Source organism: Microcaecilia unicolor, chromosome 8 (assembly GCF_901765095.1).
Source record: "Microcaecilia unicolor chromosome 8, aMicUni1.1, whole genome shotgun sequence".
Taxonomy (NCBI): Eukaryota; Metazoa; Chordata; class Amphibia; order Gymnophiona; family Siphonopidae; genus Microcaecilia; species Microcaecilia unicolor.
In genome coordinates this window covers 152,811,514-152,830,534 of record NC_044038.1, presented here as the reverse complement: position 1 = coordinate 152,830,534, position 19,021 = coordinate 152,811,514, and the positions used below count along the sequence as shown (strand labels likewise).

The following is a 19,021-nucleotide window of genomic DNA, read 5'->3' as shown; positions in this document are numbered from 1 at the left end:
AAATATTTTTAAAACAAATAGGAGGAAATATTTTTTCACTCAATGAATGGTTAAGCTCTGGAACTCTTTGCTGGCGGATGTGGTAACAGCAGTTAGCATATCTGGGTTGGTTTGGACAAGTTCCTGGAGGAAAAGTCCATAGTCTGCTATTGAGACAGACATGAGGAAGCAACTGCTTGCCCTGAGATTTGTAGTATCGAATATAGATACTCTCTGAGATTCTGCATGGAATCTTGTCACTCTTTAGGATTCCAGAATCTTATTCTTTGAGATTCTACATGGAATGTTGCCACGATTTGGGTTTCTGCCAGTTACTTGCGACCTGGCTTGGCCACTGTTTGGAAAACAGGATACTGGGCTAGATGGACCATTGGTCTGACTCAGTATGGCTGCTCTTATGTTCCTATGTTCTCGACAATGGGTGGTATCATCTGATAAAACTTGCTTTAAAAAACAGGTACTAAACATTTAGCACTGATTTGAAACACGGTCTTATTAACATTGGTTCTCTCATCAGAAATGACAAATTGCAGTATCTGTGTAAAAGGATTGTTCATGTCGAAGTGACCCTGAAATGATTTGTTCATTATTACCATTTTCAATACTTTGGTCTTATTTTAGATTTTAGTACTATGGCGTTGTCATTTGTTTTTAAACTCTTGAGTTGTTATTCTGCTTGTACTAATTGTTTGAAGATCTGTGATAAGTGCAGTAAGAACATTTTTACTTTGGGAAGCAGTTTTATTCTAGCTTCATGACAATTTAATTCCCTTCCATTTTATGGGCTTTATTCAATAAAGATTTTTTTCCCCATAGGAAAGAGCCTTTGCTGAATAATGTCCCCTCCCCACTGAGAGTAAAAATATATGTTGTTGCACATTGAATGGGGGTGGGGGTTACGGTGGGAATTACAACATGTGTACTTTCGTATTTCTGTTTCCAAAACTATATGGGATCCTTTTACTAAGCTGCAGCAAAACGTGGCTTTAGCACGCCCTCACGCAGGTCTTTTTCGCGTGCTAAGGCCGCTTTTTGCCATGATTGGAAAATGATTTTCCATTTTCTGGTTTAATGGCCATGCGCTAATGATTTTCCATTTTCTGATTTAATAGCCATGCTCAATTTCACTAAAAATGAGCATGTGCATTGAGGAGGGGGAGGAGGAAATCAGGGCAGGCAGCACGGCGGCAAATATTGCCACAGAAAAGCTTCTGCTGGCAAGCCTTGGAAAACCCCCACTAGCCAAACCTGCAGACCTTGGAGGCTCAGAATCCAAATGTTGGGGAGCCAGGCCTCCCAAGCTCCCCCCCCCCCCCCCCCCCGTGGCTATGCTACTGAAACATACACTTCAGTGCACCTGTTTCTGGAGCCCCAATCATTTAACTGAAAACCTACAGCCTCTAAATAAGCAATGCTAGCTTGTAATTCAAACTAGACAGAAGTACTTAAATTCAGGATTAGACAGAAGTGGCATTTCAGAAGCGTGCCTTTGAGTGGAGGAGGTTAAGGGATTCAGTTTGTCCTGTGGAACAAAAGAAAAGGCATAAAGCAGAAAAGAAAACATTCTACTGCACTCATTGATCGAATGGCTATACTGAATCACATTTTCTTGCTAATGGATGCCAATTTACTGTGGATAAGAAGAGAAGATCAATGTTTTCAGCAGAACAGGATGACTTTCAGTTGAGATGAGGAACATCACGGGCTAGAATTACATCCTGTGCAACACGCCAAAGTGTCCCACCCTGCTTCACTGCAACACGGCCACTATAGGGGAGACACAGTGGGGCAAAGACTGTCTCTTTGTCCCACTGTGTCTTTGATTTGGAGTGGAGGAATAGCTTGATGGCTAGTGCAATGAGCTAAGAACCAGGGAAACTGGGGTAGATTCCCACTGTGTTTCCTTGTGATGGGGAATGATTTTTGCATCCACATCTTCCTTGCACCCTGTGTGACCTCACTGACTCCACTGCCCTTAGAACAACTCCTTCTGAAATATTGGGATTAACGTTTTTCCCCATGTGATCAATATGGAAGTGTACTTAACTGGATCAAGGGTTTCCTGACTACTAGAACATATCAAGTGAAACTGAATTTGAACATATCATCACCATGGAAAGCAGACTGTGGAGAACCTCAAGGATCACCACTATCACCGCTCCTTTTCAACCTAATGATGACCCCACTAGCCAAATCCTTATCCAATCAAGGCCTTAATCCCTTCATATACGCAGATGATGTCACAATATACACCCTGTACAAAAATGACCCAACAGAAATCACCAAAGAAATCAAACTCAGCTTGAATATCATGAACTCATGGTCGAATACATTTCAACTAAAACTTAACACAGAAAAAACACACTGTCTCATCCCAATATAACACGAACAAACCCACCAACATAACCACCCCAGATCACACCCTCCCTATCTCAGACAGCCTGAAAATTTTCGGAGTTACAATCGACCGAAATCTCACACTAGAAAGCCAAGTGAAAGCTACAACAAACAAAATGTTTCACTCAATGTGGAAGCTCAAACGAGTGAAACCTTTTTTCCCAAGGGAAATATTTCGCAACTTGGTACAATCTATGGTACTAAGCCATCTAGACTACTGTAATGGAATCTATGTGGGATGCAAAGTACAAATCATAAAGAAACTCCAAACTGCTCAAAACACAGCAGCCAGGCTTATATTCGGAAAAACAAGATTTGAAAGCGTCAAACCCCTATGAGAAAAACTGCACTGGCTCCCAATCAAAGAACATATTGCGTTCAAAATCTGCACCCTTGTTCATAAAATCATCTACAGCAATACCCCGGGATACATGACAGACCTCATAGACCTACCAGCCAGAAACACAACAAGAACAACACGAACATACCTAAATCTCCACCACCCAAGCAGCAAAGGACTAAAATACAAATCAACCTATGCATCCAGCTTCTCCTACATAAACACATAACTATGGAGCGCACTACCATATGCCGTGAAAACAACATATGACCACCTAAACTTCCGAAAACTCCTAAAAACTGACCTGTTCAAAAAGGCATACCCCAACGATCCAACTTAAATGCCTTAACCATGCAACACAACGAAATAAAAGCTTGTACTGGGCATAACTCTTCCTCCTTATGATTCCCAATGTGTCTGTCACACACGAAGTTTACTCTACCACAACCTCACCCTGTATTTGTTCATACCGGTACTGGCGATCACCTCTATGGTACTACTTAAACCACATTGAGCCTGCAAATAGGTGGGAAAATGTGGGATACAAATGCAACAAAAAAAAAATAATAATAAATAAATAATCAGCAGACCCATATCTGAAGGCTAAAAGAATAAAACACCTCTTCAAAATAATTACAAAATAGTCTAAATTAAAAGTGGAAGAAGGGTGCAACTGCTGAAAATCAATCATTGTACCTTATTGATGATAATTGCGATCATACAAGCAAACTGCACACAGAAAATAAAAAGTAATACATTTTTCACTTATTTCATATCTTCTTTACCACTAAACGGCAAACAGCTTGATCAGCAGTATGGAAAGTTTCAAGTGAAGGACTGAATGAAGAACTGAAAGATTTCATTGGAATGGATTAGCATTGGGATAACATCCCTATGAGGAAAGGCTAAAGCGGTTAGGGCTCTTCTGCTTGGAGAAGAGAGAGCTGAGGGGAGATATGATAGAGATTTACATAATACTGAGTGGAGTGGAACGGGTAGATGTGAATCACTTGTTTACTCTTTCCAAAAATACTAGGACTAGGGGGCACACAATGAAGCTACTAAGTAGTAAATTTTAAATGACTCGGAGAAAATATATCTTCACTCAAAGAATAATTGAACTCTGGAATTTGTTGCCAGAGAATGTCGTAAAAGCAGTTAGTTTAGCAGGGTTTAAAAAAGGTTTGGATAATTTCTTAAGCCAGTATTAAGATGGACTGGGGAAAATTCACTGCATATTCTAGGATAAGCAGCATAAAATCTGTTTTGCTGTTCTGGGATCTTGCCAGGTACTTGTGACCTGGATTGGCCTGTTGGAAACAAGATACTGATATCATGGAATGATTATGTCATAACCAAACTCTGTAAGCCACATTGAGCCTGCAAATAGATGGGAAAATTTGGGATACAAATGCAATAAATAATAATACTGGGCTTGATGGACCTCCGGTCTGTCCCAGTATGGCAATACTTATGTTCTTATGTGTTTGGTCTACTTTTGAGTGGATTGTTTTTTGGACACTTCGGGGGTCTTTTACTAAGGCATGCTAGCGTTTTTAGCACTAAAAATAGGTGTGCGCTAAATGCTAGACACACCAATGTATTCCTATAGGCATCTCTAGCATTTAGCACACGCTAAAACTGCTAGCTTGCCTTAGTAAAAGACCCCCTTTGTGTTTGCAAGCACATATTCACTTTCAGTTGTCACCGGGAAGACTATTGCTGATCAAGCTGTTTGCCACTTAGTGGTAAAGATGATATGAGATAAGTGAAAAATGCATTACTTTTTATTTTCTATGTACCATTTGATTGAAGCTGTGTTTTATTCTTTTAGCCTTCAAATATTGGTATGTTGATTATTTCAAGAGAAGGATTGTAGTCATTAATTTTATAAACCAGCATTACTTAATTTAGGAGTCCTTTTACTAAGGCGCGCCAAAAAATGGCCTGCGCTGGTGTAGGCGCATGTATTGAACGCACGCAGGTCCATTTTTCAGCACGCCTGCAAAAAAAGGCCTTTTTTGGGCCAAAAATGGACATGCAGCAAAATAAACATTGGCCCGCGACCATTTTGGGCCTGAGATCTTACCACCTTGGCGGTAAGGTCTCACAAGCTAACTGGGCGGTAATCGCCAGCGCATGTACACTGCCAATTACTGCCCGGTTAGCACCACGCGGTAGAAAATAGAAATTATTTTCTGCCATGCATTTTGGATACACGTAAAAATTAGAATTACCACCCAGGGCACACAGTAGCCGGGCGGTAGTTCTAACTCCTAACTCCTAACCCTTATTCACTTGTTCAGAACCCTTATTTTATCATCCTCACTTTAATATTCCCTTATCTCTTGATTGTCCTGTTTGCCCTAATTAGATTGTAAGCGCTGTCGAGCAGGGACTGTCTCTTCATGTTTAAGTGTACAGCGCTGCGTACGTCTAGTAGCACTTTAGAAATGATAAGTAGTAGTAGTAGTAATTTGACGTGCATTGTACGTGCGTAGGCACCTACATGTCTTAGTAAAATGGCCCCTTAATGTGATCAATATAAGAAAGAAGCTAGCACAGGAAAGTTCTTTGATTTGGAGTGGAGGAATATCTTAATGGCTAGTGCAATGAGTTAAGAACCAGGGGAATCATTGGGTTGGCTGCGCGGGGGGGGGGGGGGGGGGGGGGGGGGGGGTTAGGGGGCGGGTATAAAACCTGAAAAATAAGGGTATAGTTAGTATCCATGGATGCACTGAATTTGTACTCATGTGTTCTTATGACACCTATGTTCTTGTATTTTGAGATTGTGTTCTCTATTATGCACTTTGCATTATCTTGGAAAGTTACTTGCTGTTGTATTGGTTTTCAATGCTTAATAAAGATGCTTATAAATTAAAAATAAAAAAAAGAACCAGGGGAACTTGGATAGATTCCCACTGTGTCTTCTTGTGCTCCTGGGCAAATCAGCCCTCCATTGCCCCGGGTACAAAAGCTTAGATTGTGAGCCCACTAGAGACAGAGAAAGTGCCTGTGTACAATAAATGTAAACTGTTCTGGATATACCACTGAAAAGTGGTATATCAAACCCAAGATCCTTCCCTTTTATACTTAGGGGAACTTTACAAAGACATGGTAGGGCTACCGCGCAGGTAGCACACACCAAATCGGCCCTATTGCCGGGGTAGCACGGGAGCCTAGCAGTACTTCCAAAGTTGGCGTGTGCAGTTTCCCGCAGAGGAAAATTATTTTCTATTTTCTACCATGCGGAGGGGGGGGGGGGGGGGGGGACATTCCCGGTGGTAATTGACAATGTGGCCATATTGCCGCGTGCTGCCCGATTACCGCGGGGTAGGCATGTGAGCCCTTACAGCCTGCTAAATAGGTGGCAGAACGGGCTCAGGCCCTAATATTAGCGCACGGTCCCAATAAATACATTTTTTCAAAGGCCTTTTCCTGCCATGGTAAAATGTGGCCCAGCGCGTGCCAATTTCACACGCCAAAACTAGCACAGGCCACTTTTTACCGTGGCTTAGTAAAAGGGCCCTGCTATTGTACACATAGGCCTAAAACTTGTTTCCAATCAATAATTCTCGAGCTAATGCAAACTTTGCTACATCTGAGCCTTTCAACACTACATTCATTCCCGTCATACTGATTATTCCTGGGGCTCAAATTAAAACGCTGATGACTGAATATCAAATGGTCACTTCCCCCTTAATGAAAATCAATTAAATCCAACTTTCTGCACTGTAGTTACTCCACCCTAACAGAGAATGAATTATATGAATTACATGACCATTTGTATAGTCAGATAATCCAAGGAAATGTGGACAGTGATGCATATGCTATATCATTAATTTAAAAAAAACGATAGTGCTGTATGGCAGTGGTTAATCTCATGTTTGTAGGGGTTTGTTTTAGTTCTTTAAGCCTAAAGACGTTTTGGGAGCCAAGACTCAGCTTCACCTTAAGGCTTGTTTTAATTGTATCCACATGAGCTGCACTCAGTGTAAATAGATTATTATTGGTTTTCTCAGCCTGCAAGAAATCTCCCTTTCTGGTGCCTCTATTGATCGATGTTTTCAGCTTTTGCTTTTTTTCAATTGCCTGTTGATTTTTAAACTTTATCTTTCCTGGCTCAGTGGTTCATCATGGTTTTGGAAAAAGAATTAGGAAAGGTGCATGCTGGGAATTGTTTTGATAAAGCCTTGGGCAACAGCCCAGGCATGGTCAACCTCAGATGCTAGAAATATTCAAAAGTATCTCCAAGCAGATTCCCCCAAATCGTTCAAAACAAAATGTATTTATTTCCTTATTTTACCGCTTATTCCACCTTTCCATCTCAAACTCAAAGTGGATTACAATAAAGATTATTGTGTTGTTGGTAATGTTGCAGTATTGTATATGTTATACTAGCCGTTAAGCCCGTTAAAATGGGCGCGTATTGGAATGTTTTTTTTCCCAAGGCCCCCCTCCCGTTGCAGCTGCAAGGCCCCCTGCCATCCTCCTTCCCTGCCAGCTCCAAGGCCCCCTCTGTTCCTCCCTCCCAGCTCCAAGGCTCCAGTCCTCCCCCCTTCCCAGCTGCAAGGCCCCCTGCCTTCCCTCCCTCCCAGTTCCAAGGCCCTCCCCCCAGCTCCCAAGGCCCCCTTCCCTCCCTCCCGCCCAGTTCCAAGGCCCCCTGCTCTCCCTCACAACTGTAAGGGGCCCCATTCCCTCACAACTGTAAGGGCCCCCCTGCCCTCCCTCCCAGCTCCAAGGCTCCAGTCCTCCCCCTTCCCAGCTACAAGGCCCCCCGCCCTCCCTCCCAGTTCCAAGGCCCCAGGCCCGCCCCAGCTCCCAAGGCCCCCTTCCCTCCCTCCCTCCCTCCCAGTTCCAAGGCCCCCCGCTCTCCCTCACAACTGTAAGGGCCCCCCTGCCCTCCCTCCCAGCTCCAAGGCTCCAGTCCTCCCCCCTTCCCAGCTGCAAGGCCCCCTGCCCGCCCTCCCTCCCAGTTCCAAGGCCCCAGGCCCTCCCCCCAGCTCCCAAGGCCCCAGACCCTCCCCCCAGCTCCCAAGGCCCCAGGCCCTCCCTCCCTCCCAGTTCCAAGGCCCCAGGCCCTCCCTCCCTCCCAGTTCCAAGGCCCCCTGCTCTCCCTCACAACTGTAAGGGCCCCCCTGCCCTCCCTCCCAGCTCCAAGGCTCCAGTCCTCCCCCCTTCCCAGCTGCAAGGCCCCCTGCCCGCCCTCCCTCCCAGTTCCAAGGCCCCAGGCCCTCCCCCCAGCTCCCAAGGCCCCAGACCCTCCCCCCCAGCTCCCAAGGCCCCAGGCCCTCCCTCCCTCCCAGTTCCAAGGCCCCCTGCTCTCCCTCACAACTGTAAGGGCCCCCCTGCCCTCCCTCCCAGCTCCAAGGCTCCAGTCCTCCCCCTTCCCAGCTACAAGGCCCCCCGCCCTCCCTCCCAGTTCCAAGGCCCCAGGCCCGCCCCAGCTCCCAAGGCCCCCTTCCCTCCCTCCCTCCCAGTTCCAAGGCCCCCCGCTCTCCCTCACAACTGTAAGGGCCCCCCTGCCCTCCCTCCCAGCTCCAAGGCTCCAGTCCTCCCCCCTTCCCAGCTGCAAGGCCCCCTGCCCGCCCTCCCTCCCAGTTCCAAGGCCCCAGGCCCTCCCCGCAGCTCCCAAGGCCCCAGACCCTCCCCCCCAGCTCCCAAGGCCCCAGGCCCTCCCTCCCTCCCAGTTCCAAGGCCCCCTGCTCTCCCTCACAACTGTAAGGGCCCCCCTGCCCTCCCTCCCAGCTCCAAGGCTCCAGTCCTCCCCCCTTCCCAGCTGCAAGGCACCCCCTCCCTCCCAGTTCCAAGGCCCCAGGCCCCCCCCAGCTCCCAAGGCCCCCTTCCCTCCCTCCCTCCCAGTTCCAAGGCCCCCCCCTGTGCCTTCTTCCCAGCCAGCTGGAAGGCCCCCTTCAGTCCAGCCCTCCCAGCTCCAAGGCCCCCCCTCCTTCTGAGACCTCCCATGTCCCCTCCCCCCCCCCAAGGTAGCCGCTACCGCCCCCCCCACCCCGGAGTCGCCACCACCCCCCCCCCCCCCTTCACCCGGCCCGGGCCCTCTCTTCATTATTCAACTCACAGCAGCGCCAAAACAGCAGCAAGCACCAGCTCCCGTTGGCCTTCCTTCACTGCCTATGCCTCGCCCTCGTGTGACATCACGTCGGCGAGGGCGGGGCACAGGCAGGGAAGGAAGGCCGACGGGAGCTGAAGCTGAGCTGCTTGCTGCTGTTTCGGCGCTGCTGTAAGTTGAATAACGAAGAGAGGGCCCAGGCCGGGTGAAGGGGGGGGTGGTGGCGACTCCGGGGGGGGGGGGGCGGTAGCGGCTACCTTGGGGGGGGAGCGGTAGCGACGTCAGCGGTTCCCTCCCTACCCTTCCGCGCAGTTTCCCTCTCTGTCCCGCCCCCCTCGCCCCGTCATCACGTCTTGACGCGGGGGCGGGACAGAGAGGGAAGTCTCTACTGCGCATTTGCAGGTGAGTCGGTCACTTGCCATTTATAGGTTTGATTGTAATCTGCTGTGAACCATAGACACAGTGGATTTTTTTTTTTTTTTTAATAAATAAATAAATAACATTTCAAATGCAATAACCAAGGCTCAATTTATAGACAAAATAAATTGCAGGGTTGTACCAAGCTCTGTTTGAGCAGAGCAGCTGCACAGGGTACAAGAAAGATGAGGGAGGCAGTGCCACAATTGCTCCCTGTCCATTGTCTCCTCTTCTTGGCCTCTGTGCAGTGGGCGGGGTGGGGGCAGTGGGGCACCAAGGGGCATGTAGTACAGGACATGATTCTGCTTTGGTACAATCCTAAAACAGTGGAACTGAGGAGCTGGGAGTGGTTGGCAGTCAGACCAGGATAGGAGCAACATGAGAAGAGGGTCTGGATTAGGGAGTAGAGTGACTGTTCTCTGCTGTGATCTGGGATTACCCCCTCCCCTCCTCTTTCCTACAGGCTTCCTGGAAGGAAGAGGCTAAAGCAGGACACCCCTGCTGATTTGGAATCTGAAAGGAAGTGGTGGAATCCAGGCTGAATTTAGGAATAGGCAACACAGGCATGTGGCTTGGGCGCCAAATTCTGAAGGCACTTAAAAACTGGGCTCAGGGCTAATGTTAAACATTCTGAGGCTCTGGGCAGACTACTACTACTTATCATTTCTAAAGCGCTACTAGACGTACGCAGCGCTGTACACTTGAACATGAAGAGAAAGTCCCTGCTCGACAGAGTTTACAATCTAATTAGGACAGACAGACAGAACAAACAAGAGATAAGGAAATATTAAAGTGAGGATGATAAAATAAGGGTTAGGAGTTAAAAGCAGCATCAAAAAGGTGGGCTTTTAGCTTAGATTTGAAGACGGCCAGAGATGGAGCTTGACATACCGGCTCAGGAAATCTATTCCAGGTATATAGTGCAGCAAGATAAAAGGAACGGAGTCTGGAGTTAGCAGTGGAGAAGAAGGGTGCAGATAAGAGAGATTTACCCAGTGAACGGAGTTCCAGGGGAGGAATGTAGGGAGAGATGAGAGTGGAAAGGTACTGAGGAGCTGCAGAGTGAATGCACTTATAGGTCAATAAGAGGAGTTTGAACTGTATGCGGAAACGAATAGGAAGCCATTGAAGTGACTTGAGGAGAGGGCTAATATGAGCATAACGACACTGGCGGAATATTAGTCATGCAGCAGAATTTTGAACAGATTGAAGAGGAGAGAGATGGCCTGTAAGAAGCAAGTTGCAATAGTCTAAGCGAGAGGTGATAAGATTGTGGATGAGGGTTCTGGTAGTGTGCTCAGAAAGGAAAGGGTGAATTTTGCTGATATTATAGAGAAAGAAACGACAGGTTTTAGCAGTCTGCTAAATATGTGCAGAGAAGGAGAGGGAGGAGTCAAAGATGACCCCAAGATTACGAGCTGATGAGACAGGAAGGATGAGAGTGTTATCCACAGAAATAGAGAATGGGGGAAGAGGAGAGGTTGGTTTAGGGCCATGATGGCGAACCTATGACACGCGTGTCAGTACTGACACGCTTAGCCATTTTCGGTGACACGCGGCCGCATGTGGCCGCATACAGAGAAGCAGCGGCGTTCCCCGGGGCGGATCGCCGATGCGTCCCCCCCCCCCCCGGTGCAGCGCGCCCCCCCCCCCCCCCCGGCGAAATCACCCCCCCCCCCGGTGCATGTTTACCCGCTGGGGGGGTGCCGTGTGCGCTCCTATTGGCTCCCTCCGAGTCCTCCGCTTGTTCCCTCCCTGCTGCTCCCTCTGCCCCGGCTCCTGCACGGCCGTTAGGGGATCTTTGACCTCACTTCCGGCCGGTGGAGCAGAGAGCAGCGGAATGCCGTGGGGGACGCATCTCTGGGGGCCCTGTGATCGCCATTACCACATAACCACAGCAACCATCATCCAATCTACTGTTCTGGGGTGTCGTGGATTTCTAATTGACCATCATTGCTGAGATAGGTGAGGGGGAGGCTGGGAGAGGCGAGGGCATGTGCTATGGGTGCTGTTTCCCGCCATTAGAAATAGCGGCAGCCATCTTAATTTACATAAGGTGGTCAGTTAGGCTAGTTAACCCCTAATTGCCTGCAGGGCTAACAGGCTATCTATAATTCTATCTTCTGTCACTGCCCCCCTGATGGAGAACCCAAAAAATAAAAAACCAAGGTTAAGTAAAGGAAGTGGTAGTAGCAGTAGCCGACCCTTTCAAGAGACATGGACCGAGATGTATGGCATTATTGAAAAAAATGGCAGATCATTTTGCGTTCTATGTACTGAAACGGTAGTAAGCAGAACGTGGAATATAAATAGACATTTTGAAACTAATCATTCCCAGCTCTTGAAAAAAAGTGAGGATGAAAGGAAGGAATACATTTCCAGGCAGCTACACTTTTATAAGAGCCAATCTAAGTCCATCCTTAAATTTGTAAAAGGTTCTACAAATTTAACATCTGCAAGTTTGAGCATTGCTCACTCCATAGCTCAGCATGGAAAAGCACTCAGTGAGGGAGAATTTATTAAAGAAGCTCTCCTAAGATGTGCACCAGTTCTATTTCACGATATGCAGAATAAAGATGCAATTATTAAGAGAATATCTGAGTTACCAGGAAATTTGGAGTGCCTGGATCCGATTACCAGACACTTTTAGCACCCTGAAAAATATAGCAATGGCTTTACTCACAATTTTTCCCTCTACGTAGTTTTGTGAAACCTTATTCTCAGCGTTAAATAATATCAAAACCAACAAAAGAAACAGATTGAAAGATGAAGTTAGTAGTGCTTGCTTGGGCTTGAAGTGTACAAAATACCAACCTTCAATTGAAGATTTAGCCAATGAAATTCAGCAACAAAAAAGTCACTAATAGGCAGATTAGTTAAAGAATTCCCCCTCCCCCTCACTTATCTTAGTTCACGGCACCCCACACAAGTTAAATAATATCAAGACCAACAAAAGAAACCGACTGACAGATGAACAAAGAAGTCACTAAGCAGGTAAGTTAAATAAATAGGTTTTGGTTTATTAAATACAGTTATATATTACAATTATACATTTTGTTATTTAAACTATAAATATCGCGAAATTATGTTTTTTTTCTCGAAGTGACACACCACCCGAGTTATGCTCGGTTTTTTTGGCGAATTTTGACACACCAAGCTCAAAAGGTTGCCCATCACTGGTTTAGGGGGAAAGATGAGAAGCTCAGTCTTGGTCAAGTTTAGTTTCAGATGGCGCTGAGACATCCAGGCAGCAATGTCAGACAGGCAGGCTGATACTTTGGTCTGGATTCCTGCTGAGATTTCTGGTGTGGAGAGGTAGATCTGGGAGTCATCAGTGTAAAGATGATACTGAAAACCATGGGATGAGATCAGAGTACCAAGGGAAGAAGTATAATGGAAAAAAGAAGAGGTCCCAGGACAGATCCCTGAGGTACACCAACTGACAGTGGGATATAAGTAGAGGAGGATCCACTAGAGTATACACTAAAGGTACGCTGGGAGAATTAAGAAGAAAACCAGGAAAGAACAGAGCCCTGAAATCCAAGTGAGGACAGCGTATCAAGGAGTAGGCTGTGATCAACAGTGTCAAAAGCAGCAGATAGATCGAGAAGGATGAGTATAGAATAGGGACCTTTGGATCTGGCAGAAATTTAGAAGGGAGTTCCAAAGCCCATCGGTAGATCATATTTCCTTTAGCATCATACAGGCTTGATTATCCTCTGCAGCATGGGGACCCAGATTGTCTTGTTTGCACCCCCTAATGCCAGCCTTGACAGGGCTTGGCATCCCCCACTCTCCTTTCTCTGGGTGTCTCCTGGCCCCACTGGTCTTCTGCCTATGGGAGCCATAATCTAATCTAGCCCTGGGTGGAACTGCGTTCCCAGCCGTTCACTCAGAAATTAAGCCCCAACAATAACAACAGATAATCAACAAAAACAACACAAATTGGGATGCCTGTACATGTGCACAAAAATGTCAAAATTCTCTGTGCCATTCTGTAAATATACACATATCTTACATAGCGTGTATTTTACAAGTAGGCATACACATGGGCAAAAACTCACACATGCACATAACATCAAATACTATAAGTTGCATGCATATCTCTGGCATTTAGGCAGGAGCAATTATACCAGCTATGGCTGCTGTATATGCTTGCACCTTAATTATAGATACAATCCACAGCAAAGCTAAGAAATAACACTGAATTTAAATAAGAAACTTATTGCATGGAAATAAGCAAATATTTCAAAAAGAATGATAATAGCTCATCCCAACCACTAATCAGAAATATTATTAATTGGATCTGTCAGAAAGGGAGCAATTATCCCTAAAGAAGCTTACAGCATATAGGGCAATGTTTGAGTAGCTTAGTACAGAGTTAACCTCGATACGGCTTTCAAGCAAAAAATTATGTCATGTCTGCACTTATATCTCCTGGATTAAAATTGGCATGTGATAAGAATTTGAGTAGTTTAGGGGTCCTTTTACAAAGGTGCACTGAAACATGGCCTGCGGTAGTGTAGGCACGGGTTTTGGGCGCGCGCAGAATTATTTTTCAGTGCACCTGTAAAAAAGGTCTTTTAAAATTTTTGCCGAAAATGGACGTGCGGCAAAAAGAAAATTGCTGTGTGTCCCTTTTGGGTCTGAGACCTTACCGCCAGCCATTGACCTAGCGGTAAAGTCTCACCAAAAATGAAATTACCACAAGGGCCACACAGTAGCCGGGTGGTAACTCAGAACTGGCGCACATTGGGCGCACGTTGGGCGCTCGTAGGCGCTTGCGCGACTTAATAAAAGGACCCCTAAGTAAGGAGTTAACCTTGGTACAGCTTTCAAGCAAAAAATGATGTCATGTCGGTGCTTGTATCTTCTGGTTTAAAATCGGCTTGTGATAAGGTAAGTTATGAATTTGAAACTGGTGTTATTACAATTTTTGATGACTTCACTGAAATATTAACTTCATTCTAAAGTGATTAAAGAACATTTGGATCAATGACGATTGTTGAGCTTGCTCTATAAGCTGTAAGCTTCTTTAAGGATATTTGCTCCCCTTTCTGATTAATAAAAATATTTCTGGTTAGTAATTGGGATGAAATATTTTCATTCTTTTTGAAATATTTGCACCTAAATTATAGGCATATATTTCACTTTTTACATGTGTATTCTATAAAGGAAAGATTCATTCATATTTAGTCCACAGATGCAAAGTTCCTCAGCTCACTAGCTGGGACTCCACCTGTGATTAGTTGGCATGCTCTTAGGGGTTCTTTAACAAAGGCATGCTAGCATTTTTAGTGCACGCTAAAAATAAGCATGCACTAAATGCTAGAGATGTCCATATATTCCTATGGGCATCTCTAAAGTTTAACGTGCACTAATGATTAGCACATACTAAAAATGCTAGGACACCTTTGTAATAGACCCCCTTAGTGTGAAACAATAGTTCAGTGCTTCAGAAGTTTACATCTTTCTTCTTTCCTTCCCTTTCCTCCCGCAGACCTGGTTTACGGATATTCTATGACTCCACCCACTATCAGCATCACAGAGGAAGAATTTGTGATCAGCGCTAAGGATACATTAACTATTACCTGCAGGTAAGAAGCACATTTCACATTCTTTCCATGTGGAGGTAGATGTTCATGGCACCTCTGAACAGCAAAGGTAATCGGATTAGTTTATCCAGTGAACTTTGTCTAGATGTTCCGCTGCAACTAACCAGCCAAACTTGCACCTGAATATCTGCTTAAAGAAAAAGATCTGGGTGTCGTTGTAGATAATACACTGAAATCTTCTGTTCAGTGTGAGGCGGCGGCCAAAAAAGCAAACAGGATGCTAGGAATTATTAGGAAAGGGATGGTGAATAAGACTGAAAATACTATAATGCCTTTGTATCGCTCCATGGTGCAACTGCACCTTGAGTACTGCGTTCATTTCTGGTTGCCGTATCTCAAAAAAGATATAGCAGAATTAGAAAAGGTTCAAAGAAGAGCAACCAAAATGATAAAGGGGATATAACTCCTCTCGTATGAGGAAAGGCTAAAGAGGTTAGGGCTCTTCAGCTTGGAAAAGAGATGGATGAGGGGAGATATGATTGAGGTCTACAAAATCCTGACTGGTGTAGAACGAGTAGAGGTAAATAGATTTTTTACTCTTTCCAAAAGTACAAAGACTAGGAGACACTTTTAAAACAAATAGGAGGAAATATTTTTTCATTCAACAAATAGTTAAGCTCTGGAACTCTTGCAGAGGAGGTGGTAACAGCAGTTAGTGTATCTGGATTTAAAAAAGGTGCGGACAAATTCCTGGAGGAAAATTCCATAGTCTGCTATTGAAACAGACATGGCAAGCAACTAATTACCCTGGGATTTGTAGTATGGAGTGTTGCCATGACTTGAGTTTCTGCCAGGTACTTGCGACCTGGCTTGGCCACTGTTTGGAAAACAGGATACTGGGCTAGATGGACCATTGGTCTGACCCAATATGGCTACTCTTATGTTCTTATGTAAATCTAAGATTTAGGACAGCTTTGGGGGCATAAAGTTGTCCGCACAAATTTAGCCGGCAAGCTCTGAGGACCAGATTCTGTTCCAACAGAGTGGAACAAATTACCTGCAACCCTTAGGACACAGAAGAATTCAGGGTTGTTTAAGTGACTGCTGAAGCAGCATTTGTTGGGACAGGTTGAATAGTGAACCTCGCAGCTGACAGAAAAAATATGGCGATCAGTTTATTTGTTTTGTCTTTATTGATTTTGTATTGTTTTTGGTGTTTTGAAACGTTTTTATGTATGTTTGATTTGTACAATGCTCTGGACAAGGGGTGGTATATAAATGGGAATAAATTAAATGAAAGGGCGCCAGGAAAAATCAGGACTCAGTGCCTTTCTATAAAGGATGCTCCAGGATGAACGCCATTTATAGAACAGTGCCTAGCGGAGATATGCTGGCAGAAACCTGTTGTAAATCCTGGCACATAGCTTGCACGCACATCTCCAAATTCTATAACTGCGCATAATTTATTGGAATAACCTTGACCTACCTATTCTCCTCTCATGGCCACACCCCCTTTTGGTTGGACATGGATCGTTACAGAATCGTGAGCAGCCAGATCTGTGCACAAATTCAAATTAGTGCCAATTAATATCAATAATTGATAGCAGCCAATTATTGATTCTTAACAGCTCATTAAGGTGCCCTTTTACTAAAGTGCAGCAAGTCCACTGCGGGCTTGCTGCACGCCAATCCAGAACTGCCACAGTAGTTCCTACCCCCAGTGTACACCATTTCCGGTGCTACAGGAATATTTCTGGTTTTTGTAGTGCCGGAACTTAACTGGCAGTAATCAGGCAGCACTGCCTGGTTACCATCGGGTTAGCGCAGAAGCCCTTACCACCATCTCAATGGGTAGCAGTAAGAGCTCCCCACCAAAATGGCCGTACGGTAAGTGGTTCACTTACCACACAGCCATTTCTTTTTGTCAAAAATGGATAGCCTTTTACCCACTGCAGTAAAAGGGGGCCTCAGAGCACGTCAAAAACACACGCTGATGCTAACGTAGGCCCCCCTTTACCAGTGGCATAGCCAGTATGGGGCCACAGGGGCCTGGGCCCCCATAGATTTACCCCTGGACCCCCATGCCGACGACCCTCTCGACCCCCCCTCCCCCCATCAACCTGCCGTCGCCTACCTTTGCTGGCGGGGGACCCCAACCCACACCAGCCGAGCCGAGGTCCTCTTCTTCCCAATCCCGTGCAAGGCTTCGTTCTAGTCTGTCGTCCTGCACATTGTACGTGCAGGACGTCAGACTCACAGAAACAGAACAAATCCATCTTGCAAGGGTTGGTGGCGGGAGGGAGGTCAAGAGGGTCATCGGCAGGGGGGGTCAAAGTTGGTGGCGGGAGGGTTCAGCAATGGCGGGGGGGGGGGGGGTCAAAATTGGTGGCATGGGCGGGGTCGGCGGCGCCGGAGGGGGCTAAAATGTGCCCCCTCACCTCGGGCTCTGGACCCCCCCTCCCGCCGAAGTCTGGCTACGCCCCTGCCCTTTACCACAGCTTAGTAAAAGGGCCCCTAACTAATTTATTTGCTTGTGGATCTCAGGAACGTGTGCAAAGTTGGGTGCCATTTCTAGAATCTGGGGGTGAATGTTTATTTTGCATAGGTATTCAAAAGAATTTCTAGCTCCTTTTATCTTCAATTTCAAGCAAGGTGCAATGAAACATACACTTTAAAAAACAAAGAAAGAGATAAGTAGAATAACAATAAAATAAAATGTGAAAATCCTGCTGTTGGCATGCCTTGGTCCTGCCTCTCTTTCATCCATATCAGTCTGTGCACACAACAATTTCTTACAGATAGAGTTTGGCTCAGTAGCGAGTGTGATTTTCACACATATATTTATGTATATTAACCCTTTGGGGCCCAATTCTATATATGGCTCCTAAGATTAACGTGCGATAGGCAATCACACCTAAGCATATTCCAAATACTGCACGTAACTCTATGAATGGTATTTAGAATACGCTTAGGTGTAGTTCATGTGACTACATCTAAGTGCATCCATTTACGCCAACAAAAAGCTAGTGTAAATCCCTGCGTGTAGATTTTACACACACTGGCCCATATTTTATAACAATGCACGCAGATTTTGAAATGCCCATAAAACACCCATTTCCACGCTTCTAAGCATGCCCCTTTTTGCCTGTGTGTGTTAGAATTTAGGCGCAGTATATTACAGAATATGCTTAGCAATGTATGCCTGTAAATTCTAATTTTTGTCAATTAGTGCTCATTATTGCTGGTTAAGAGCTGTTAAAAATGCTTAACAGCTTGGTTAAATAATTAATCTACGTGAGTAATTATAGAATGCATCTAGATTTACACGAGGAACCAAGCGGAACTCTAGATGCGCTATATAGAATCCGGGGGATGATGGCTGCGCTGCTGGTTTTAATGGGCCCAATATTCAAAAAAATAAAAAGCTGAGCTCCTAATTAAGGCTCCTAAATGTGTGTTCTATTTTCAACCAAGCTAAGGAGCATACATTTTCAACTGAAAATTCATCTTAAGTTAGGCGCATAAACGTTATGCTGATAAATTTAAACCTGCCATTCTTTTGCTTAGAGCTGAAAATCAGCGCTTAAGCTTTTAACTTCTTCCCCCCCCCCCAAATCCGCCGCTGTTACCACCCACTTTTTATGCTCCTAAATTTAAGAGTTTAGTGAAATTTTGAGTAAAAATTTATGCCTTCAGCCCTAGTAAATTTTCAAAGAGGCCAATTTATGAACAGAACTGTCAAAGTTAGGAACAGTTAGGAAGCTGTTATCACAATGTAGCTAGTTTCCTGCATGAAATACAGATTTACTAGACAAAAATTAGGGATCCAGTGTCATCAGCGTGTTCATTTGATAATCATTTTTTTTCTTAAAAGGTCAGGATTCATCCATCTGCCCAGTGGCATGATCGGCAGAACTTTACACAGCCCATACGTAGTTGAGTGGTAATCTTGGATTCTTGCTTCTCCAGACGATGAATACTAACTATGCAGTGCCACAGAGAATTGTGTTTGTTCTTGCTTGGATGACTCGGTCACATTTCTCGCAGAGCAATTCTGATGAGTAATGAGCAGAGTAGAATAGAGTTAATAGAAGCTTCTTATCTCCCAGTCCCAGTACCTTCCATTTTGCTGCAAACAGACCAAACGTACATTCATCACTGGTTTATGTTCAATAGCTTTACAAATTGGTTTTAATTTTTAAGCCTATCACACAGCCAGAATGCTGGGTGATATTTGTTTTGTTT

The 19,021-nt window shown here is 45.2% G+C and overlaps 1 protein-coding gene across 1 annotated transcript in view; it reads left to right on the top strand.

Annotated features, from left to right (window-relative positions):
- Nucleotides 1-19,021, top strand: part of FLT4 (fms related tyrosine kinase 4) — a 241,440-nt gene that overhangs the window by 87,732 nt on the left and 134,687 nt on the right. Inside the window, 1 exon segment of the mRNA XM_030212922.1 lies at nucleotides 14,722-14,818. Within this exon segment, the coding sequence (XP_030068782.1) occupies nucleotides 14,722-14,818 (97 nt within the window).